The sequence below is a fragment of the Mchenga conophoros genome, linkage group LG8 (genome assembly GCF_057382185.1).
Source record: "Mchenga conophoros isolate Kocher_MC1m ecotype Shallow Benthic linkage group LG8, M_conophoros_male_GT1.1, whole genome shotgun sequence".
Taxonomy (NCBI): Eukaryota; Metazoa; Chordata; class Actinopteri; order Cichliformes; family Cichlidae; genus Mchenga; species Mchenga conophoros.
Window position 1 is genome coordinate 11,435,091 of NC_140533.1, and position 23,028 is coordinate 11,458,118.

At 40.8% G+C, this 23,028-nt stretch overlaps 5 protein-coding genes across 12 annotated transcripts in view; 3 read left to right on the forward strand and 2 right to left on the reverse strand.

The window, feature by feature from the left end:
• The first annotated feature begins 89 nt into the window (after positions 1–89).
• tepsin (TEPSIN adaptor related protein complex 4 accessory protein) lies at positions 90–6,251 on the forward strand. Of its 4 annotated transcripts, none has more exons than XM_085284063.1 (13): positions 90–239; positions 537–609; positions 898–989; positions 1,098–1,191; positions 1,285–1,352; positions 1,460–1,541; positions 1,884–1,955; positions 2,033–2,224; positions 2,355–2,538; positions 2,979–3,092; positions 3,438–3,516; positions 3,599–3,733; positions 3,853–6,251. In XM_085284063.1, the coding sequence occupies exons 1-13, from the start codon at positions 201–203 to the stop codon at positions 4,468–4,470; spliced, it is 1,842 nt and encodes a 613-aa protein (XP_085140189.1). In that variant the 5' UTR covers positions 90–200; the 3' UTR covers positions 4,471–6,251. The 4 variants fall into 4 exon arrangements, with proteins under 4 accessions (XP_085140189.1, XP_085140190.1, XP_085140192.1 ...); XM_085284064.1 differs by having other exon boundaries at positions 2,036–2,224; XM_085284066.1 differs by having other exon boundaries at positions 136–239; positions 443–609.
• On the reverse strand, positions 6,245–9,078 carry LOC146568195 (protein VCF1). 2 transcript variants are annotated; one of them, XM_085284076.1, is made up of 3 exons: positions 8,452–9,078; positions 7,966–8,071; positions 6,245–7,740 (listed from the first exon to the last, which is right to left on the reverse strand). In XM_085284076.1, the coding sequence occupies exons 1-3, from the start codon at positions 8,466–8,468 to the stop codon at positions 7,483–7,485; spliced, it is 381 nt and encodes a 126-aa protein (XP_085140202.1). In that variant the 5' UTR covers positions 8,469–9,078; the 3' UTR covers positions 6,245–7,482. The 2 variants fall into 2 exon arrangements, with proteins under 2 accessions (XP_085140202.1, XP_085140201.1); XM_085284075.1 differs by lacking the exon at positions 8,452–9,078 and having other exon boundaries at positions 7,966–8,445.
• Positions 8,852–13,277, forward strand: LOC146568196 (archaemetzincin-2). Of its 2 annotated transcripts, none has more exons than XM_085284073.1 (7): positions 8,852–9,131; positions 9,865–10,153; positions 10,451–10,624; positions 10,766–10,894; positions 11,105–11,268; positions 11,450–11,626; positions 12,365–13,277. In XM_085284073.1, exons 2-7 carry the CDS (start codon positions 9,865–9,867, stop codon positions 12,518–12,520), a joined length of 1,089 nt encoding a protein of 362 aa, XP_085140199.1. In that variant the 5' UTR covers positions 8,852–9,131; the 3' UTR covers positions 12,521–13,277. The 2 variants fall into 2 exon arrangements, with proteins under 2 accessions (XP_085140199.1, XP_085140200.1); XM_085284074.1 differs by having other exon boundaries at positions 9,865–9,943.
• LOC146568197 (monocarboxylate transporter 7-like) lies at positions 13,276–19,029 on the reverse strand. 3 transcript variants are annotated; one of them, XM_085284068.1, is made up of 6 exons: positions 18,794–19,029; positions 16,468–16,693; positions 15,987–16,130; positions 15,755–15,883; positions 14,532–15,533; positions 13,276–14,176 (listed from the first exon to the last, which is right to left on the reverse strand). In XM_085284068.1, the coding sequence occupies exons 2-6, from the start codon at positions 16,688–16,690 to the stop codon at positions 13,986–13,988; spliced, it is 1,689 nt and encodes a 562-aa protein (XP_085140194.1). In that variant the 5' UTR covers positions 16,691–16,693; positions 18,794–19,029; the 3' UTR covers positions 13,276–13,985. The 3 variants fall into 3 exon arrangements, with proteins under 3 accessions (XP_085140194.1, XP_085140195.1, XP_085140193.1); XM_085284069.1 differs by lacking the exon at positions 18,794–19,029 and adding an exon at positions 17,145–17,440; XM_085284067.1 differs by lacking the exon at positions 18,794–19,029 and adding an exon at positions 16,779–17,440.
• Positions 16,815–23,028, forward strand: part of arsg (arylsulfatase G) — a 22,851-nt gene continuing 16,637 nt past the window's right edge. Inside the window, exons 1-3 of the mRNA XM_085284071.1 lie at positions 16,815–16,922; positions 17,692–17,777; positions 21,543–21,782. Coding sequence (XP_085140197.1) covers positions 21,556–21,782 — 227 coding nt within the window. The 5' untranslated portion in view covers positions 16,815–16,922; positions 17,692–17,777; positions 21,543–21,555. The remainder of the gene's footprint in view (positions 16,923–17,691; positions 17,778–21,542; positions 21,783–23,028) is intronic.

The window sequence follows — 23,028 nt, forward strand, 5'->3', positions numbered from 1 at the left end:
GATTCGTTCATTTCCTTGTCAGAAAAAACATTTCTGAAGGTTGATTCGTCATGTTCCAACTCCTGGTTTAACCAGAACGCCAATAGAGTCGAGGATTGCTGCCTAGTGTTTTGTTATTGGCTAGCGGTCACCTCAAGCCCCGCCTTTCCATCGTACACCTCGAAGGAAGATGAGTAACCCGCAGCTGGGACTGCTAAATCATGGCAACATTTATGGAACGATTAGCCTTTCTTCAGAAAGTAAGTAATATCGACAGTCGTTATTTTAAAAAAAAAGAACACAGAGAAGCCGAAACGAACATGTTAAATGTCACGTAACGTTGACGTACTTATTTAAATCTATTAGCTTTTGCGAAACCATAGCTTTCTTTTAGCCTGCTAGCTAACATCCTTAACCAACATCTTTTGGCTTTTTACTTTCTGTTTTTCACTGGACGTGTCAGGTTGTTTCGTTAAAACTTAATGCTGCACACTGGTTTAAGGGTCAGTTTGCGGTCAACCGAAGTGGTAAACCACAATTTCGTCTAACTATCCAAGGTGCCCACCCTGATGAAGGCTACAGCAGATGATGAAAACCCCTGTCCTGGCTACCTTTTCCAGGAGATTGGAAGTATCCTTTAGCTGCTTCTGCTGTTGACTGCAAAAAGTTCCTACTCCTGCTGGCCTCTTTTGCATCTTAGAGCTGTATAAGTAGGCTGTGGCCATGACTCTACATAATCACTGATGGGTACATACCTTGAGCATGGCTAGGATAGGATAGGTTAAAATTATATTTTTTGTGTGTGTGAAGAAAAGGTCTCACGTGGGTTATCAGTCAAATGTTTATACCAGCTAAACCATGGGAGTAGTAATATCTGTGTGATGAAGTGTTATATCCTTAATTCTAAGCACACTGTAGAAATCTCCCATGAGTCTTCAGGTTGTGGTCAGTGTTTGTTGGAATACCTCCTGGAGAGGCTACAAGTGGAGTCCTGTCATGTCAAACTGAAGGTGAGAGAATTGCTTTTGCTACTGTTTCTGTCTCTTTAAAGGACCTGTACATTGCTGATTGCAGTTTACGAGTAAGTGTGGGTTCTGTTCTTGCTTCTGGTGTATCAGGTGCTGAAGATTTTTGTCCACCTCTGTGGTCATGGGTCCAACCATTTCCTCACAGAACTCAGAAGGAACTCCACCTTCATCCAGCAAGCATCCGGTTAGATTTTTCTCATTTGTGCGTTCAACTTTCATTATTTTGCTGCTGCCATCGTTCATACATATTCACTTTGGGTAATTTTTATTTGATAAGTTTACAGCGGCCCTCCTGATCCCATCCATGGCACAGCATTATATGAGAAAGTGAGGAATACAGCACAGGTACGACATGGGTTGTTTTGTATTTTCATCTCAATATAGTTAGTTACACAGAAAGGGAAGGTGGCTTGAATAAGAACTTTTATTCTTTGCCGTTCATCCATTTACAGGAAGTGGCCCGCTTACTTTTCACAGATGTCATTCCCTCCAAAAACAGTATCACTTCAACTAACCTTGCCCCCCCTACAATGGGTAAGTGCTAACACACATTGATTATGACCATAAACGGCACTCATCTTTCAAAGATGGGCAGGCGGGCGGGTGACGTGGACACCAAAGTTTGTGAAAGTGATAACTCAAAAATGAATTAGAAAGTATAATTTTCCTGATGAAAGATATAAGCTTTAAAGACCCAAATATATGTACTACGTCCTGTATGCCAAACTATTGTACATCACTTTGCTATCAGGTTTGACTTTAGCGCCATGTAATAAACAAGTAATAGAAGAGAATGGGTATCTGTAGATGGGATGAAAGAAGTAGTCATTAAATTGCATTGTGTGTACAATAGTTAATTTGTTTCATTCTCTTTAGGTATGGGATCGGCCACTTCCCACAGATCAGGAATGCAGGGTTTTGGATACAGTCCAAGAAAGCAGGGGACAGGTGAGGGAAGCCGAGCTGCACAGTACATACAAATCAAACTTACTGTGTGTGTAAATTTCTGGACCTGTGCCTTGCAGCAGGCAGCGACTCACTTCTGGATAAGATTCAGAAAGCAGCTGAGGTGGTGGCGAGCGCTGTCCTTCCCCCTACTGAGCATCAGGGGATCCGTCTCCATGACAACCATTACCGGGCCGTGGTGGCGCCTTCTGCACCCATAGAAGTGGCCGTGCCAGCGTGTGCCTATAATCTGCCTGCTTGTAGACCGAAAGGTCAGAAATGAAGCTGGCACAATTACGCATTTTATTGAGGCAAGATTGAGGAAAAAGTATCAACTGAAGCCTTAGTAGCGAACAGATGTTTATAAATTAAGGTTTTCCTCATGTGTCTTCACTTCACCAGTGACTAAGTGGTGTCCGGGGCAGGTAGGAGGTGGCTGGGAAGAGACGGACAGTGGCAACAGCTCCTCTCACAACTCCTCTCAGGACATCGCTGCCAATACCAGGGCGTCGGTGGGCAGCAAGTCAGCTGGCACAGGAAGCCAATCAGGGGCCAGCAGAGAGAGCAGTGGGGACCTATCAGATCGGTCAGTGTCAAAAAAGTTTAACCTTTTTAACACATCATGCCCTCGAGCCTTTTTTTTTTTCTTTTTAATGCATTAGCTGAGAGCAAGTACTGGATTTTAAACAGACTTTACCCAATGCCTGTACAGTGACAGTGCATTTAATCTCCTGTTGTGTGACACACGAGAAAAGGAAACATCAGAAAATTGTTCATGTTTGAAGAGGGCTTGTAGTTTGTTAAACCAGCTGTTTTTATTCCAGTGCAGTCACATTTAGGAGCTTGTAGCATAATCTCCAAATGTTCTGTGTGCAGTTTGTACAATTTACTGTTTACTGGTCACCTAAGAATAAACCTTTTGCCAGGATTGTCAGTTTTTCTATGCAGTAAGCCATGTTCCTGAGCATTATAAGCCTGTGTTTTCTTTAAGTTTGTTACTTTCCTCTCATACTTTGTGGTTTCCAGGGTGGAGGCCTTGCAGCTAGGGGATTGTGGTCAGGAGATGGCACTCATCAATAAACTGACTGAAGGCTCCAAAGTTTTCCTTTCCAGAGAGGAGAGCCAACACTTCATCAAAGAGTCAGTGCACCAAAATCCCATTTAAAACACAACAGCCTGGGCTGGTTCTTTTCTACAAGCTGGTTTCTCATTTTTAATTAGTTTTTTAGTAAACTCCTGATTGTATTCAGTTGCCTTTTTTAATATTATTAATTGAGCTATTTTCATCTTATTATACATTTTTGTGCTCCTGCTTTTGTGTTATTTTTATTTAATTCAACTATTTTACTCTATTCTATTTTAAGCTTTTTTATTGGTTGTTTTGGTTTCTGTGATGCAGTAAATTGTTGGGACTTGTGGCACGATTTCAGTCTCTCTTTTTTTTTTTCTTTGTTTTTTTTTTTGTTTTTTTTTTAACTCTGTCAGGTGCTCCATTCTTAACTGTGAGGTTGTGGTGGAGTTGCTGTCTTGCAAGCTTCAAGATCCTTCCTACACCATTAAGATGGTAACAATGAGAAGACATCGAAAATCAGAATTCTTTGTTTCAACTTTACTCTGATTATAGTGTTGTTTGTCTACTCTTGCAGCGGGCGCTGTGTGCTGTCGCATCCCTGATGACCTCTGACCTCCTCTCTCTGGAACAAATGTTTGGAGCCACACAGCACAGACTTCGCCAGCTGAGCGAGGGCCCTCCAGGACCGGTGGCAAATAAAGCCACCAAGGTAAACGAAGCAGAGGGAGACTACTTTACTACTTAAGGACAAGTAGTAAACCCAATAATACTTATTTGTGCTTTTTTTTCTTTTTCTTTTTTTTTAATCTGCATATCTCCTCTGACTAGATCTTGCGACAGTTTGAGGCTTTGATGGGCGGATCTCTGCATGCTACCAGGCAGGATGCAGTGAACAGCCATCAGGCAACAGTGAATCAGCTTCACACCTCTAGCAGCAATTTACTGCCAACACACTTGTTTGACAGTTTCAAACTTCAACAGCCGGACACTTCATCTGCAGGTGTCATTCAACCACCAAAGCACCCATCTCCCCCTCCTAGTCAGGATCTGGCTCAGAGCCACGAATTAGCAGAAGATCAGGTCCAACCAGTAAGGACAGGCGAGGTGAGACTGCATGCTGAAGATTCCGAGACTGTTCAAGTTAAAAGCACCCTTGCTTCATGTGAACCTCAGAGTAAGCCACACGCCCAGAGCAGACTGTCTCTGTTCAGTGGCATGGAGCTGGTGACCAAAGGAAAGCCGCTGTGTAACAGTGAAACATCACATGAAGAGGTGGAGGACAAAATAGGCGACAGGATAAAGGAGATGGACGCTGTGCATAAGTCCGATTGTTCAGTGAACTCATCTATCACCAGTAAAACCAGTGAGGATGTTCCCTCAGTTTGCAGTTCCTCTGCATCTAATTGCAGCCAGTCAGTATCAGCTTTCTCCTTTCTCAACTTTTGATTGCAGGCAACCGTTTAGAGCTGTTCTACTTTAAACCAATGATGTCATCATGCGTTGATCCTTTTGGAAACCTGTTTAATGTTCCAAACCAAGATCCAACCAGTTAAGTTGTAAGTGGATAGCAGATTCTAATTCAGTTTCTTTTCTTATCTGTGTGCCTCTTCAGAAACTGTTTTTAAACAGCAAATTGGGCCAAGAGTGAGATTTGGGACTCATAAATAGAGCCTGCAGATCATGTCCATCTATGGATGGTTTGTCTTCTTAAAGACAGGTCTTTGTCTGCTGCAGTGTATTTTAAAAGTATTTAATGACTGAAGTTGTCTTGGATAAGAGGTCTTTACTCTGCCTTACAAAGTTACAGGACAATAACTGCAGAAAACATGAAATGAGAGATCTTTGTAACATTTACTTTAGAAAACTTAAGCTGTTTTTCCACCTCCGTATCTTTAATCCAAGACTCTTGTGCAGCTGTGCATGACATTACAGTTCAAAATCACATTTATTTATGTCATACTGGGCCTCAGTGCAGCTCATCAGTTCATCCTCACCGTCAGAAACGAGCTGTCTTTTACTCTTCTGTGCTCATGGCCAGATCTGTGTACCTGAGGTGGTCTCATTAGGGGTATCTGCTCTCACTGATGTCATACAGAGACGGGTAGGAAAAAAATGTTTCGATCAATCTGAAGCCTGAGCTTTTAGTTTACAAGAATTACTTGAGCAAACACTGACCTCATTATTTGAAACTTCCATCTGTTTAAGCAAATAAAAAACATAATGGGTCCCCTTTCTACATAGTGCAAGGAAAGCACAGCCTTGACATGTGTTATGAGGGGGGAAAAGAACTAATGAATAAATACTTCTTTAAAAAAAAAATCATGGTTTATGAAAAGGCTTATTCAATATCTGGAAGGCTGATCAAATAAAAGTCCAAACCAAAGTCTAAGCGAGGCTAGTCTTCAGCAGCACCAGTTTTAGTTCCTGCATCATTTGCAAACAAAAATGCTCCAACCTGCTACTTTTCCATTTTCCCTAAAAATGACACTTCTGTGAAATCATAATGTTTAAATAGTAAAATGACAGATGTAGGCCTAAATTTAAATCTAATAAAGTACGCAGTTACTGTGTTTTGGCTTTGCGGGGCACACTGGTGGTTGCTTTTTCTCAGGATTTCTTTTATGTAACAACTTCCACCTCTGCAGCACGGCCTGAACCTCTGAGGGGGAGAACCTCTGTTTGAAATTTGCACTACAGTCGCTTTTCTTATGAACTCAAATCAAAAGAGAGTTGTCTTCCATTATTTTTGGTACTAAGCTATTAAGTCATTGTAAATGTTCCAAGTGTAAATTTAGAAATTTATTTATTATGTCTGCTCTGTTGACTAAAATGAGACTTGTAGAGTGCATGATTTAAAAAAAAAAAACTTGGGGGAATTAATATTTTTGGGTTATTGTGTGTGCATAACTAATGTCTCGACTGTTTGATCATATGTAAGCAGTCATAAAGGATTTCTCATTTCAGCAAAGGTTTGCCTTCATTGTTTCAGTTACATATTTATTGCAGTGGAATGTAGTTCAAACTACACGCCTAAATCGTAATTCAGCGTAATTGTACTATAATGAACGCCACTGATGTGTTTCAGTTCAGTGAACACAAGCCAAGCTGTTCAACATGCAGGACAATAAAGCATGCTGTATTTTTGTCACAGCACTAACCACTACGCAGTCTTGATGTGATTTGTTTTGTTTTTTTTATCCGACATGTTTGCACACATCACTTTTGGCAACACTTTATTTCAAATGATTCAGGGAAATTACATATGAATCACTTTTACATTTCATTTTATTCCAAACACAGTGTACTGGTCATATTAAACCACCCATAAACAAGTATGGCTGACCGGCTTATGACACACAGATACACAATGTGGAAAATGTGGAACAAGTAAACACTGGGTTCTAAATTATTTTAAAGAGTCTGTTTTTGTTAGAAGCGCTGTGCCGAGCGGAGTGCTGCCTGACCTGCACTTTCCACAGTGCCTTCTTAAGGACCTATAATTAGCCAGGGTTTAATCTAAGGTTGGATTTCAGCCAAAAAGTCTATGAGGATCTCTGTTCCATCCTCTTAAACCCACTGACCAACCACACCTAGACATTTTAGATTCATTTAGCCAGTGACTGCAAAAAGTAGAATGCTCTAACTTTATAGCTTTGGTTAGAGAAAACAAAGCCTAAAATATTCTTTAATGGATTGTATTGATCGTGCTCCTTAGGAGTGAATCCATTGGCCTTCTCCATATGGGATCACAATAACTCCCACTTCTCTGATGGAAACAAGCGACCGACTGTCCCAGTCAAGAGTAAACAGAAAGACTTCCAGAGTAAAGTGCTTAGCTTTATTTAGTTCTGCAAGCACTTTGGATCATCATCATCATCACACTTTTCTTGTGATTAGCACCAATGAAAATGTCCACGCATCGACGCACGCATGTAAAGAGAAGGAGACCTCTTCATAAAGTGCACGGGGTGCATGCATACACACACACATACACACAAATCCACACGTACACATCGATACTGCACAGAAAACCACAGTGGCTGGGCCATGGAAAGGCGGATGTGCTTATGATCTTGACAAATGGTACATGTCGAGGTGGGGATGAGCCCAGGATCCATAAACCTCCCCAGTGGGGTTGCAGCTGTATGCTGTTTTCATAATATGTCGTGTGCGATGGTACGACAACTGAAAGTTATCATGCCACATACATTTCAATCAATAAAAAAGTTGTTATTAATAATAATAATGATAAGAACTTTGTAATACCATAATATTTTCAGAGACAGTGAAAATCTCATACTGTTGCAACCCTATTCCCTACACATCATCGCCTTACACCTGACCCCATGGTGTTATTGAGGCTTTCTGGGAGGCACCATCATGCCAGCAGTGTTGACACTGATGGGTGAGGGACAAAATGGTCAGGAGGCAAGGTCGGGCGAGGGCCGGAGGTCACGGTCATGTCGACCCTGGTCGTCCTCTGGTCTGCAGACTGCTGAAGTGCGCCTCCCTCAGGACTCTGTTGATGTAGTCATATGAGACACTTCTTCCGTCACCATGGAAACCGTGCGGCAAGGAGCTGGCAGAGACTTCGGGCTTTGGGCTGACGGGGTCCTGGGTCCTGCAGCTGTTTTGGCTGTGTATGCATGGTCTGGTGGTGGCCACTATTGCTCTCTCTGGACTGCTGATCCCATTGCTGCTGTCACTGCTGGAAGACTGCAAACACAGAACAGAGTTGGAGTCTGAACAGCAGCTTCACAGATGGATGCACAGCCTGTGAATAAAGACGGTCTAAGCTCTTTCTGACAGCGGCGCACTGTATGTGATCCCAAGACACGTGCTCTATCTGCAAAAATGCAGCAAGATTTACATTATAAGGTAAAAGACGTCAACTTTTATAGACAATCAGGAGCAAATCCACAATCTATGTATGTGTCTCACCTCTGAGTCCAAATCTGATACAAGCAACGAGGGACCCCCTCCTGACCTCTTGGCCTGAGGCCTCAGCTGTTGGTCTTCCTCGCTGTCGCAGCTATGGTGCCTTTTCCTGTACAAAACAGCGATGCAAGGAACAGAGAGATTGTGTGACAGAAATGATGCAGGGAGGGGGAGACAGATTGGGCGGAGGAAGCCAAGAGTATCAGAAAGAGAGTACATGACGAGGAACCAAAAATAGCAACACAGGCTGAAGCAGTTATATGAACAGGCATGTGGCACTGGTACTATGAGACCATACAGACTTACACAGCTTTACTGGGGTCTGTATGAAGCTATATTATATGACTAGAACTTGGATGCCTGAAAAATGTGACTTAGTCATAACATTGAATTACAATGACATAATAACTCAGTGTATTTTTCCATATGGTGATGATCCTATAATAAATAATTGTGAAATATTGTGAAAATGTATGTTCTCGTCTTTACCTGCTGTCAGTCAGCATTTCTCCAGTCTTATCGGATGCTTATTTTTGGCAAACAGAAAGGTTGACACTCCTTGTCAGCCGGGTTAAGATGTCTTATTTAAATGCTTTGGCAATGCTGCTCTCTCTCATCTCACTGGGAAGTCCAGGGTGTGTAAAACGAGCTATCTTCAGCCGGCTGAAGAAGCACCGGTAGCCACAGGAAAGCAAAAAATCTCCGCTCTGCCAGCGTCTCGGCGGGGCCACAAATTTAGCCGAACGAATAAAAGCTAACAAGCAAGTTGCTAGGTATTCTCGTTTACGCTGTGAAATCTCGAGGAGCCCCGGTCATGACAGCAAAGAAGCAAGCTAGCCCGCTAGCTGCTACCTGCTACCGTTTGAGTAGCCACTTATCTAGCTAACTTTAGCTGCACTAACCGAAAGTTCTTCCGCTTTCGTATGACGTCTACTTGCCAATAAGCGTGTTGAATTGTTCTCTTTAGTTTGCAACAGTCCGCTACGAGAAACCAGACCGGCAAGTTTACGATAAATCTGATTTTAATGTCTGCACTACAATACGTGATACTCCGAAGTCTTTTGGAAGACAATCGCGACTGCGAGCTTTCTTTTTTCTTTAACCCCGCCCCTCTGTTTACATGACGTAAATATAGCTTCCGGTGTGAACAAATAGAAGTGTCGGTTAAGGTATTTTCTCATTATTGTATCCTTCCCTATTGACCCATTTGCCTTATTTGTACTTTTAAGTGTTTTAAGTGTTTTTTTATTGTGTGTCGAACAAAAGTGCAAAAACACGTTTGCTAACTATTCTTTAGAAAATATCATATAGCATTAAGCTAGCTTGTGAGTTTATATTTACTGTAATGTAATGTAGCTGCTATTAATGTGTGATAATGGTTTTCTCTTCTTCCAGTCTCCGCTATTTAGCTGCTGACAGAACTGGACTGACCTGATATAATTAGCCTACGATTAGTGCATACGTATTTAGCTTTTATATTGAAGGGGTTTGACAAAAGAGTTAGAATAACTGTTCAGGAAGTACAGCCATTTTACACACAGTACCTCCCTTCAGAGAATCCAAAGTAGTCGGACCGTAATTGTAATTGTTTTGGCCAGGTGCAGTCACTCCCTTTTAATTTTAGTTTAGCTTACTTTGATCTCTTGGTGGCTTAATGTTTATCACAAAACACTAGAGTGGATCAGTCCTCCTATCTAACTCTCGGCAAGAAAGCAAAAACATTTACAAATACATTTCTCAAAATGTCAAACTTTTCCTTGCCGCATGCATCCAAAGAGAGCAAGACATCCATGTAAAAGGAGTAAAAAGAATCAATTTATGTGATGGGGGGATAAAAGATGGGAAAAAACATTGTCTTGTCTGCAGGGTAATTCAAGTTAATGCAATGCATTTCTCCTGCAGATGAAGGTGATCCAGTACACTCCAGAGAAACTCCATACAGCTTTGATCTCCAATTCTCAGTATTTAACTAAGGTTTATAGTAAGTACACAAAAGAAGAAAAGCGCCTTCTGGAGGAAGGATTCCACGCTGGGCAGCCGGGTTCCCTTTTCCAACTCCTCACCGTGCACTCTGACTCTGACTGGATCCTCGCTCACCCCGAGGAGCCCGAAGACTTTGAGGCCTTTTACAGAAAGCCTTATCGCAAGACCCCAAATGAAAGCCAGAGTACTATTTATATTCAAACCATAGGTGTGCATATCTGCATATCATGTACTCAGAATCTCTATTTCTCTCAGTTCTAGCGGAGTATGTGTGGGGAGTTGTGAAATGTTTCTTACAGGATTCAGTAGCTTTCAGTTGATGCCCTTAGCAGTGGACATAGAGAGCATGAGAAGAAAAAATGAGAAAGAAAAAACTATAGTCAGTTAATTTTGGGCATTACAAATGGGTAAAGTATGTCTAGTGTGTGCAACAAAAGGGTGTGGTCTCCAAATTCAGCATGCCACTTGGTTGCTTAGGCTTAATTCTGCACTTTGTTTGTTGTAGGTTCTTTTGGAGAAGTTGCTGCCCAGACAGACCAGTATATGGAGTGGCTGCGAGATTACTGCCAAGCCTTCTTCTACAGGCTTTCTGTGAAGTTGCTTCCAGCAGTTGCAGTGTCTGAAACAAAGTGCTCTTTCAGGGTCAACAGTAACTCTTACAACCTTCAAATCCTTACTGGTAATGACTTAAAAATAAAAACAAAAAACGTACATTTAACATTTTTCCATATCAGTTAGTGACTTTGGACATTTTCCTTGCAGTGTCAATCTGGGTTGGTGCAATTTTCTTTGTCAGTACTGTTTTTCTCTTTAACTAAAGGCGATCTGCTACAATTTCTGAAGAAGAGGAAACCAAAAGATGCTTTTTGTATTGTTGGAATCACAATGATTGACCTCTACCCCAAAGATTCATGGAACTTTGTCTTTGGACAAGCTTCTCTGACAGAGGGTGAGGTTTCTAAAAGCAAAGCACTAGGTTATTCAAACACAAATCCGTCTTGATGCAATTTGTTCCATGAGCATTGGGGAGGAGATGCTTAGTTTTTTTGTGTGTGATGCAATGTGACTGAGTAGCCACTAGATAGTGCTAAAGTGAAATACATTAGAGGGGAGATAGCTTCCTGTTTCCTTTCCTCAAATTTTTCCTAAATGTGTACAGGAATGGGCGTTTTCAGTTTTGCCAGATATGATGACAACTTCTATAAGAGAAGTTATGCTGGAAGGCTGAAGAAGCATCTTCAGCCAAGGCAGAAGGATTATTCTGTGTTTGACGGCTATTACACTCCACCGATCACTAGCTCTCTGCTGCTTCGATCCTGCAAGGTTACTAAGAAACATCTCAGTTTACTTAATGTATTTAGTTATTGTTGGTTTGCCAGTGGTCATGATCTGCCCACTTGTATCAACATGTCTTATCAAAGCACTTATTTCCATAGACCCTTGTAAACCTTCACTCTTGTGTCTGTTTTTAGTCTTCATTGTAACTTTAGTGTTTCTGCTCCAGACAATGACTCACGAGATCGGCCACATGTTTGGAATCTCACATTGCCAGTGGTTGAGCTGTGTCATGCAAGGCTCCAACCACCTCGATGAGTCTGATCGAAGGCCCTTGGACTTTTGTCCCATCTGCCTTCGCAAACTGCAGTTCGCAATCGGCTTCAATATAGCTGAAAGATACAAGGTAATGACACATTGATTGCTGAAGACAAGGAGATAATTACAATATTAATCCCTTTACTCTCTTTACTATTTGGTTATTGAATAAATACAGCACCAGCAAGACATTAATTGGAGTTTATCAGACCATTGTTATTTTAACAAAGATATAGTCTTTGTATACTCTGTGCTGGAATAGTGAGAGTTCATCTGAGTACTTATTTGATGTGGGGTCATGGGTTAAAAATATTGATTATTTCAGATTTCTAGCTAAATCTATGCGCTGCACTGTGTCCTCAGCCTACCTGACATGCTTGAGTTCACAGTGGGCCTTTAAATCAGACTGAATTTTGACCCCAATGCGCTGAGCAAGTAGATAGTAAAAAACATATTTCACACAGGCTGCTTCACAGTGCCGGCTTGATTTTTAACTTGGCGTTTTTTTTCTCGTACTTTATTTTGTTTTCCACGTTTTGTGGAAATGTCATCACACTGCACTTATTTGTTGTTTATGAAGCATCTGGTAACAGTCACTGTCAAAGCAAGAATGCAAGAATCTCCCACACAGTATTGAAAATGCATATAAAAATAAAAAATGGAAAGATACACAGAAATACATCAAATAAAAATCATAAAAAATAAATAATATTTATTTTTAATATTTATAATATTTTTATAATATTTATATTTTGAATAATATAAAATAATATAATAAACATCAGTTAACCTTTTTTTTTTTTTTTTTTTTTTTACTGTTTATCAGGCCTTACTTCACTGGATGGACGAGGATCAGACTCAAACATCAGTGAAGGCATCAGCCAGTCATACCACACCTCACTTTACAAAACCCACCGAAGCCTTTAATGCATCCAAACTTTGGGTCTGCAGGTGTTTGGAAATACTGGAAAAGGATCAATAATAGTTCTTTTTTACTCTATTTGAGCACTTTATAAATTGCATTCATCCACTCAGTCATACAAGCACTTTTTACAATCCCAAAAATGTTTATTCTTCAGGTCTAACACTACTGGAGTAATAGAAAGCCGTACCTCCTCCGTCATTTGGTGTTTTGATGAAGGTACTTGAGAGTGCTTTCTTACACCCTCCATCCAATTTTTTTCTGTTCTTAACATTTGTGTTGCTGTTTGATTATCAAAGTAGATTTTATGTATCAAAAGTCTAAGTATTGGCTAGCCACTGTAAACAGTCTACTGAACTGTGCTGATTAAAGCCCAAAACCATATGTAATGGGCATCTTGCGTGGTTGAGTGGGTCATCTACTGATCAGAAGGTCAGTGGTTTATTTTTCAGCTCCTTCAATCTGAAAAATATTGCCCCCAGTGCAATGTGATGCTTAGAAAGCACTTAAAATCATAGACTAAAACACTAAACAACTCTATTTTACTTAATGACGTGATGGTAGCACTTTGGAAACCTGTGTTTGCACAATGTAAATTCAATTAAACATGTAGTATGTATATAAGATTTATCATATAATGTTAGCATTTATAGGTTTACAGGTTTTGGAAGACTAAGCCAGCAAATTTCTTTTCTGTCAGTGTATCTGTGCATTCTGGGATTAATTTGCATGTTTTCAAATAAATGTTGTGTTCAGTGAATGAACATGTTGTCAGTTTGTCTGCTGGGTTTTAGAGAATAAACCACGTTCACCTGTCTGTTTCACAGTGTTGCTTTATTACGAACAAACACGTTTTTGATACAAAAATTGTTTGCAGGTTGACATCCCGTATTAAATAGCAGTGCACCGTTAACTAAGTGACAGTTTGATTTGATTGCAAGTAAAACACATATAATCAAATTGTCCTGAGCTTCAGGTATTTCCCATAACAAGTGTAACAAAGATCTGTGCAACTGATTGTTCTTGCTGCAACATTAGCATCACATTTTGTCTGGCTATTGTTATTGAACTGATCACTGAGGTAATTATTGAGCGTCAGTGTTAAAGTCTCCTGTCAAACTAAGACACCTCCCTTAACGCTTAATCACTCTGAGTGTACCCTTTGTCACTGCCATCCATTAAGTGCAAGACTAAATGAAGCTTCTTCAAAGATAATTTAAAGGTACTGACACTGTTAAAAACACTGTTTGGTATATCAGGTAATTAAGGCACAATTATTACTTAGATACTGTGGTCTAAAAATTTTTGAGATTGCTCTCAGAAACCAGACCTACAAAGGCAGATTTTAAGCACTTAGTAAGCATCTTTCTCTTCAGTGTATTCATGCTGTTACAGTTTATCAGCATTAGCCTTTAACTACCGTTCTATGGCTTGAACCCTTTATTACTCTCATTTTACATCAGCTTAAAAGGTAAAACACCCTCTACATCACTTAGTGTCAAAGTCAGAGAAATCATTTGGATCTCTAGTTCTCCTCAGTTTGCTCTTCACTCTCCTCCTTGTGGGCTGCATTGCTTTCAGAGCGTCTTCTCCTCATACAGGAAAATCCTCTCTTAGCAGGCTTCACCAAACCCAGGAACAAAGCACTCAGAGCCATGCCAGCTGCACAAGAGTAGAAGGCTGATCCATAGTTATGGGTCATGTCCACCAGCATGCCTGAGGAGCAAAGGAGAATAGAGGTAGAAGTAAGAACTAAAAAGCCAGCTTGTCAAAAGGTCTATGTACTCATCTTAAACAAAGGCTGGAAGCAATTGCATTGTGTCTTGTCATGTTCTGCAGGGACTGAATCAAATATCCTGATCTAGATGATCCAGCCAAACTTTATACTTTTGGTTTGTGTGTATTTTGCAAGATTATGAGTTGTAACTACAAGTATAAGATTCCCATAAATCCCATAAATGAACATGTGTGTTTTTCACTACTAAAATATATATTGTTTTAAGATATAGTATCATTTGTAGTAAAGTTGATCCTGGAGGTTATGTCCAGTAAATATGTCATTCCTCAGTACCTCCAAGTGGTGGTCCTGCCAGCCCAGCAAAGCTCTGGATGAAAACATAGACGCCAGCAGCTGAAGTCATCCTCTCTATGCCCACCACATCATCCTCAGCCAGCAGAGGAATGTGGGTGCACACCACAGTTCCCAGGAAGAACCCGTAGAGAGCACAGCACACAGCTAGGCCGTAAAACTCTGTGACCAAAGTAAATCCCACCAGCACCACAGTCAGTGTAATCACACAGGCTAAAAGCACCAAAAGCTTCTTCTTCCTAAACTGCCTCCGTGTGAGGATCCATCCAATAGAGAATCGGCCTAAGATTTCAGCCACGGCTATGGTGGAGAGCATGTAAGTCGCGTGGTCCTTTTCGACTCCTCGACTCTCACTCAGCTGGATGATGTAGAGCTGTGGAGCGAAAAAGCCCAGAGTGGCAAACAGTCCAAAGAGAGAATAGAAAATGAAGCTGCACTCTTTGAGGATGGAGAAGTCCAAGAGTTTGGAATTGTTTTCAGATAACTTTTTGTCAGCTGCATTGTTTAGTTCCTCTTTCATCGCTTGTTTTTCTGCATCTCTGCTTGTTTTTTCCTCTTTTTCAGATGTTTTTATTTCTCCCTTGCTTTCTTCCAGTTGTTCCCGTTCAGTCTCCACCTTTGCTTCTTTGTGAGGTAAAGATGTCTCCTGTTGCTTGCCGCTGTCAGTGTCACTTAGAGACTGAACACCAGAGTCTGCAGTGCTCACAGAGCCTGTAGTTAGCTCGTTAGTCAAACTGCAGAAGGTATTTTGATCAGAGAATGCCTTGTTTGTCACAGAGACCCCTGAAGTTGTGCCCTCTGTACAGTCATTATGTTTGCTCAGATCTTTTAAGGTTAAGGTGTCAGCCTCTGGTTTCAGCGTCTCATTGGGTTTAATAATTATCGGCCGAAGCAATGCGCCACAGATGATGATGACGCTTTGCAAAGCTCCTAATACTGCCATGGTATTTCTCCAGCCAATATGGTCCCTTAATGCTGCAAAGGCTAAGAGGGAAGAAGAGGCATTCCATGAGTGTCCACAAACAAATCTGCATGAGTATTAAGTATGTAATGTTCAAGATCTGGCTTATGAAATGAAAATGTGATGTTGAAACTGTTGCAAACTGTAATCTTTTCTTGATATTATTTGGGAATATTAATCACGTTTTTTCTAACCCCTGTCACTCACACTTGTCTTTAAAGCGTCTTTATAAAAAACATCCCACCTGGTGCCAAAGCAAACATTGACAGGGACTCTCCAGTAGAAGCGACAGCAGTGGCCAGAGATCGCCGATGGTTGAAATACTGAGAAAGGATGGTCACCGTGGGGAGGAAGGTCAGACAGTAACCCATGCCTGAACAGTTGAATAAATATGTACAAGAAATTCAAAGAATAACAGCATTGTGTGCAAAGTTTTTTGAAGTGGAAAAGTAGTGAAAAAGTGACTAAATGAATACCTGCAACTAATCCGTAGGTGATGTAGATTTGGTTTATGGAGCTGGTAAAGATGGTGGCGATGGTGCCAGAAGTAATAAGCAGTCCTCCAGTCATGACAACAAGTTGAAAGCCAAAGCGGTTGGTCATCATGGAAGCAAAAGGTGCTAAGTGGTACAGCGATTCTCATTATTTCAATGTTATTTTTGTACGCATGTAATGTTAAGTTTTTTAAAGCTGCAGCCACATAGTTCAGTTCAGTTCAGTTCAGTTCATTTTTATTTCAAACATTTCAAACATGTGCCTTCACAATCATTACAAAATATCATTCCATTATTTGTTTGAAAAGGAGTAGGCTGAAGTATTTACTTATTTGTCCCTACCCCCTCAAGTTTTACCTCTCATTCATTTAATTTTTTTTTGTCTTAAATTAAACAAACAACATATGAAACATATAAACATATGAAGTAAAACAACACACATAGCAACAACACATGTGCTTACCATTGAATGCCATGACAAACACACTAATGGAAACAATCCAGGAGACTCGACTGTTGGTCTCTCCAAACTCATCTATCAAGTTCTGGAGGAAGATGCCAAAGCTTTTGATGGTGCCATAGGTGAACACCTCCACCAAGAAAAATGCCACAGCCACCACCCATCCCCAGCCACCGTCGGGGACCTCCGAGTACACATTGGGCCCCAAGAAACCACTCAATCCCATGCCCTGGAAAGAAAAACAGCGGATTAGCATAACTGCAAAGTAATCAATTAAAAAAAAGTAATAATAATAATAAATCAAATGTGCGTACTTTGAATGGATGATCGAATTAAGACAAAAACACAAAGTAGGGTGGCAACAAATGCTGGACTGTTACTGTAGAGGCGCTCTGACGCGTCAACACGAGCGGAACGAGAATGCGCCCATAGCCGCAGGACACTGGCCGGGACTCGCTGTAAGTAATTACAGATCAAACCCACAATTCCGTTTCGCTCACACAAACCGGCAGGAATACTTTAATGACGCATTCGGGGAAAATTCATCTTAAACTGGAAATTGCTCTCGTTCGGCAGCCTGAGCGGTAAATGTAAGGAGAAGCGAGTTGCCTTTTTTTTTCTTCTAGCAATAAACGATCCAGCATCAGGGGGCGCACGCGCTGCTGTGGTGCTGTAGGTACCTGCCGCACAAAAGCCAGCTTCAGCTCTGTGAGGACTGAGTCACAGCTTTTTGAAGTGTTCCTCTTCTGATCACAGACAGTCTGAGTAAGAGGTGGTAAGCCTGATCCTTGTCAAATTACTCAAATCAGCTGACTTGATAACTGGCTGGTGTTTCCAGTAGAAGTTCATATAGTGTTACACCCTCTTTTATATCGGTCTTTCTTTAGCTGCTTGCCTCTTAAATAAAGTCTCTCTGTACATTCTTACGGACATCTGTTTAATGTACAAACACTGGCAGTGCTGCAACAAAAGATGGTCAGGAGGGGGAAAGGCAACAGCCGCTGAAGTTCAGTCTCTCCATTCTCCCTGATCAATTATTAATGAAGCTGAGCAAATATGTTTTTATTTTTGTAAGAACGGGAGAAAAAAGTGAAGCAATAATGACAGATTAAATCCTAAATCCTTAAATGTACCACCAGGTGATAAAGAAATACAGCTCCTTTGTGAAATTATGTGCAGGAATTATACATTTTCCATGCATCTGAGTATTTTTTATGGGATTCCCAGGTCTCCCAACCTACCTGTGTTTGGATTTATAATCTCCAGCGTGGTTTGTTTGACCTCATAACTCTCCAGAGCTGCAAACCTGTTGTGTAAGTATCCCCCTCCTACCAGATTTTGTAAAATTTCTGAACCTAGCCTTCATAAGCTGTGCTGGTATGTTAAGCATAGTGTAAATCCTGTTTTTGATATACAGGCTTCTCATATTACATGTCATATATTGTTGAAAAACAAACAAACAAACAACTATGGCATTCTGTACACCTGCTGTAAATTTTCAGTTAACCCTTGTATGGTGTTCGGGTCTGTGAGACCCGTGTTCAGTTTTTTTCAAAAGAAAAATTAAACAATTAATTTTTTTTTCACGTGTAAATGTGTTGTGTCTTTCCACTCACTCCACTTGATTATAACTGATTTATTTATAACATTTTATATAAAAGAAAAACGAGAAGCACATTAATTCATAAATGTGATCTAACAAAGGTAAAGGGAAAAAATTAACCATGTTTGCTGTTCATATGTCTTGTAATTGGGATGAAGTAAACATCTGTTGAGTAATTTAACATAAAATTGTTTGATAGTGTTAATTTGGAAAGCCAAAACTCTAGCGGGTCCACCAGACCCATGAACACTGGCTGAGTAACAAAAATACGAACACCACACAAGGGTTAAATGGTAAATGGCTAGTTACTATTACTAGTCCCTAAGGACCCCAAAGCGCTTTACACATCCAGTCATCCACCCATTCACACCCATAAAATTAAATAACATAAAATAGAACGGTTTAATTACAGCCGGAAATTGACCACTGAACAATATTTAGCTGTAAAGAAATAACTTTAAATTAAGAGCCAGAGACGCGGGTGGTAATGTTAACCTTTGGGTGCCCCACCCCAACGGTCCGTTCTCGTGCGACTGACGCAATCCGGTCCGTCTGCGGGGGCGCGTGATACCCTTGGGCAATAACGTCTAAATAAGTGCTCACAAATAGTTTGTAAGTATTTGTGCGTCGCGTGTTGGCCGGATAATTATTTGAAGTAGCTAATTAAAAGCGAACGTATTCGTTTGTAATGACATGGCTGTAATAAGTCGGAGTGAGCTGTCTCACCTGTAAGAAGCTACTTTCAGAGGGTCCTGTCTTCGCTCGTTGCTATAGTCCCGTAAGTGGCGCGCGAGCGACGTCAATAAACTTTCAAACTTAAGCTAACTTATGGTGCACATATTTCCACAGGCGTTTTTTTTCTCTCACAAGGACACACACGTGTACACAGACACCCACACTGACATATATTACATATATGTAAGCACGTGTACAAGCATGCTGTATCAGATAAAAGCTGACATTCATGAACGAGAACGGGGTGGGGGGTGGAAGAAGGGGTTAAAGAGATCTGGTTGCAGCCAGTTCTTCATAGTACCCCGGCAAACTAAACACACATACACACACAAAGTTCTTTAACTTGGGGTGTTGTTTGAGCGGTGCTCTGAGTTAATAGCTGGCCAGAGAGAGAGAGACAGACTGGGAGTTTGTGCCCAACCTCAGGCTTGAATATTTGAAAAACGTTTTGTCAAATCAGAAAAGTACAGATTTGTTGTTTGTTTGTTTTTTAAATCCCTAAACTTTGTTTGGTTAAAAAGTGATGACTGCCATTTACCTGAATTAAGGATTGCACTTTTTAGGGTATCCTTCTACAGTTACATTGTCCATTCATACATAATGTAATACTTGTTTTTTTCTTAAGGATTCTTTAAAAAACAAATACTGTCCAAGGAACTAACTCTGCTGCTCTATGCCAAAAGATTTTACTCACTGACATCTGACCCAGTGGGCTTACTGACGACTCTTTTGATGCACCTATAAAATTTCAGCTTTTTTGTTGATTAATTCTTAACCACAAATGCTGACACCATCTTAAAACTGTTAGGAACTAGACAAACATCACACGTGCTGGTGTGATGAAGCAGAAAGTTGAGCACGGGTCGTGATCAGAGGCTAACTGATTTGCCCTCAACAAACTAGGCTGCTTTGATAAAAAGTGGGTTGCAACAGGAACACTACCTGCATGATTAGATTTTACAGGATATGTAACAGGTTTTGAAATGATTTAAGGTAATTTGGATCGACTGATCTCTTTATTCTGTGTAAGCTTACTCTGCAAAATCTTGAAATGTAGTTAGTAATTTTCCATAGAAGCTTAAACATAGCGGCATCTTGGTCCATGCTAGTTTATAATACTCTGATCCTAGACTGCACAACAGTCACAAACACTCAGATTTAAAACTAGTAGCACTGGTCAATGCCTGATAGTTAATAAAGCTGTATTATTGATGTGCTGTGTTGATACACAGGGATGTCTAGCATTTTCACCATTCTGTAGCATCAAGTCTTCTTTTAACAACAGCTCATAATCTGAGGAGACCAGCTGCTGGACATTTGAGAGAGAAATATGGTCACATTGTACTGGGTCGTTTTTGTCACATTTTTCCTGTCATGGTGTGCCAGATGTTTTCAGCTGGTGAAAGGTCTTCACTTCAGCACCTGATCTCTTCTCCTATGAAGTCATGCTGCTGTAATCGTTGCAGTGCGTGGTTTATCTTCATCGTGCTCAAATATACAAAGACTTCACTGAAAAAAATGTCATCTGGATGTTGCTCTAAAACTTGTATATACCCTTCAGCAGTGATGCTGCTTTTTAAAGTGTGTAAGCTGACAATTCCATAAGAACTGATGCATCCATGTACCATCAGAGTTGCAGGTTTTTGAACCAAGCACTGATAACAAGCCAGATAGTCCTTTGTTTGATGTCCATGTCTTCCAAAAAAAATTTCAAATTTTGATTTGTCTGACCAAAGAACAGTTTTTCACTTTGCCTGAGTCCATTTTAATTTCACTTTTGCCCAGAGCAGACAGCAGCGTTTCTGGATCATGTGCAAACACTGGTTCTACTTTGTACAGTAGAGCTTTAACCTGCATATGCAGATTTTAATGCACTTCCTCCTGAGGCTGTCACGATTTGGCAGTGTGGTGGGAAGTATGTGGACCAAAATGTAGGACTCTTGATAGAAAATAAGCTCCAGAGGCAGGTTTATTATGGAACTATTACATCAAAAGCTGAGCTAATAATCAACAACCGATAATCACTAGTGGACGTGGAACAAGGACAACACACTACCAAGTGGGAAAGAAATGACAAGAAACAAGGGGACATTCAGACGACGACAAAGAAGAGGAAACAGGTGGGAGCATAGTTGGGACCAATCACGGAAACAAGACTTGGGAAAGTAAAGCCGAAAGCTAAACACCTGGGACAAAGTTTACCAAAATAAAACAGGAAGTAACTAAAACGGGAGAACACTGAACGCAGAAAAGGAGACTTCTCTGTGTTAGGTGTCAGGAAATGCAGAGGGAGACATAACAAAAAGGAAGAGAACGTAAACAAACTAAAACCAAGAACTAAACTACAGCCTAAGGATAAAAACAAAGCAGCACACCATTGATATCTACAATCCATGGATAAAAAAATTAGAACTAATAACTCAGAATACTAAACAATATAAATCTTAGTCCATAACTGAAAATGCTGAGTGAAAAGATCCACGACCATGACGGAGGAGCTATCACGAGCATATTGATTTTCAGTCTTGTTCCTTCCTTTTCAGTCTCTGTGTTGCTGCCATACAATTCAAAGTGAACAAACAGTCTTTGTGAAATATTTCTATGTTTTCTTTGCTCTATTTTTTCTATTGTGATTAGAATATGGGCTTTTAGATTTGTAGATCATTGCTTTCTGTTTTTATTATTACAAAGCATCCCTTTTTGGGGAATTAAGGTTATAATTGCAAGTAATCTTTTGCAGGTTTTGATTCAAAATGGCGGAGGGCACACCCCAGCTTCCTCCTGCTGCAATGCTGCTATTCGGGCTGCTGCTCCACACAGTGTCCCAGCATGGACCCACAGCTGATAAACCCAAAGAAAAACCCAATTTCATCATCATACTGGCAGATGACATTGGCTGGGGTGATCTGGATGCTAATCAGCTCGAAGAGAGTGCAAACAACACACCTTACCTCAACCTGATGGCCCTGCAAGGACTACGGTACAGAATTTGATTCAGATCTATGAACCTTTTCTTATTTTATATTCATTATGTATCAGACGGATGTTTCTACCCTTGGGTGTTTTTGATGTCAGTATTTCAATACTATTATCTGAGGCACAGTACACCAGCATATACAGTGGGGCAAAAAAGTATTTAGTCAGCCACCGATTGTGCAAGTTCCCCCACCTAAAATGATGACAGAGGTCAGTAATTTGCACCAGAGGTACACTTCAACTGTGAGAGACAGAATGTGAAAAAAAATCCATGAATCCACATGGTAGGATTTGTAAAGAATTTATTCGTAAATCAGGGTGGCAAATAAGTATTTGGTCAATAACAAAAATACAACTCAATACTTTGTAACATAACCTTTGTTGGCAATAACAGAGGTCAAACGTTTACTATAGGTCTTTACCAGGTTTGCACACACAGTAGCTGGTATTTTGGCCCATTCCTCCATGCAGATCTTCTCGAGAGCAGTGATGTTTTGGGGCTGTTGCCGAGCAACACGGACTTTCAACTCCCGCCACAGATTTTCTATGGGGTTGAGGTCTGGAGACTGGCTAGGCCACTCCAGGACTTTCAAATGCTTCTTACGGAGCCACTCCTTTGTTGCCCGGGCGGTGTGTCTTGGATCATTGTCATGTTGGAAGACCCAGCCTCGTTTCATCTTCAAAGTTCTCACTGATGGAAGGAGGTTTTGGCTCAAAATCTCACGATACATGGCCCCATTCATTCTGTCCTTAACATGGATCAGTCGTCCTGTCCCCTTGGCAGAAAAACAGCCCCATAGCATGATGTTTCCACCCCCATGCTTCACAGTAGGTATGGTGTTCTTGGGATGCAACTCAGTATTCTTCTTCCTCCAAACACGACGAGTTGAGTTTATACCAAAAAGTTCTACTTTGGTTTCATCTGACCACATGACATTCTCCCAATCCTCTGCTGTATCATCCATGTGCTCTCTGGCAAACTTCAGACGGGCCTGGACATGCACTGGCTTCAGCAGCGGAACACGTCTGGCACTGCGTGATTTGATTCCCTGCCGTTGTAGTGTGTTACTGATGGTGACCTTTGTTACTTTGGTCCCAGCTCTCTGCAGGTCATTCACCAGGTCCCCCTGTGTGGTTCTGGGATCTTTGCTCACCATTCTCATGATCATTTTGACCCCACGGGATGAGATCTTGCGTGGAGCCCCAGATCGAGGGAGATTATCAGTGGTCTTGTATGTCTTCTATTTTCT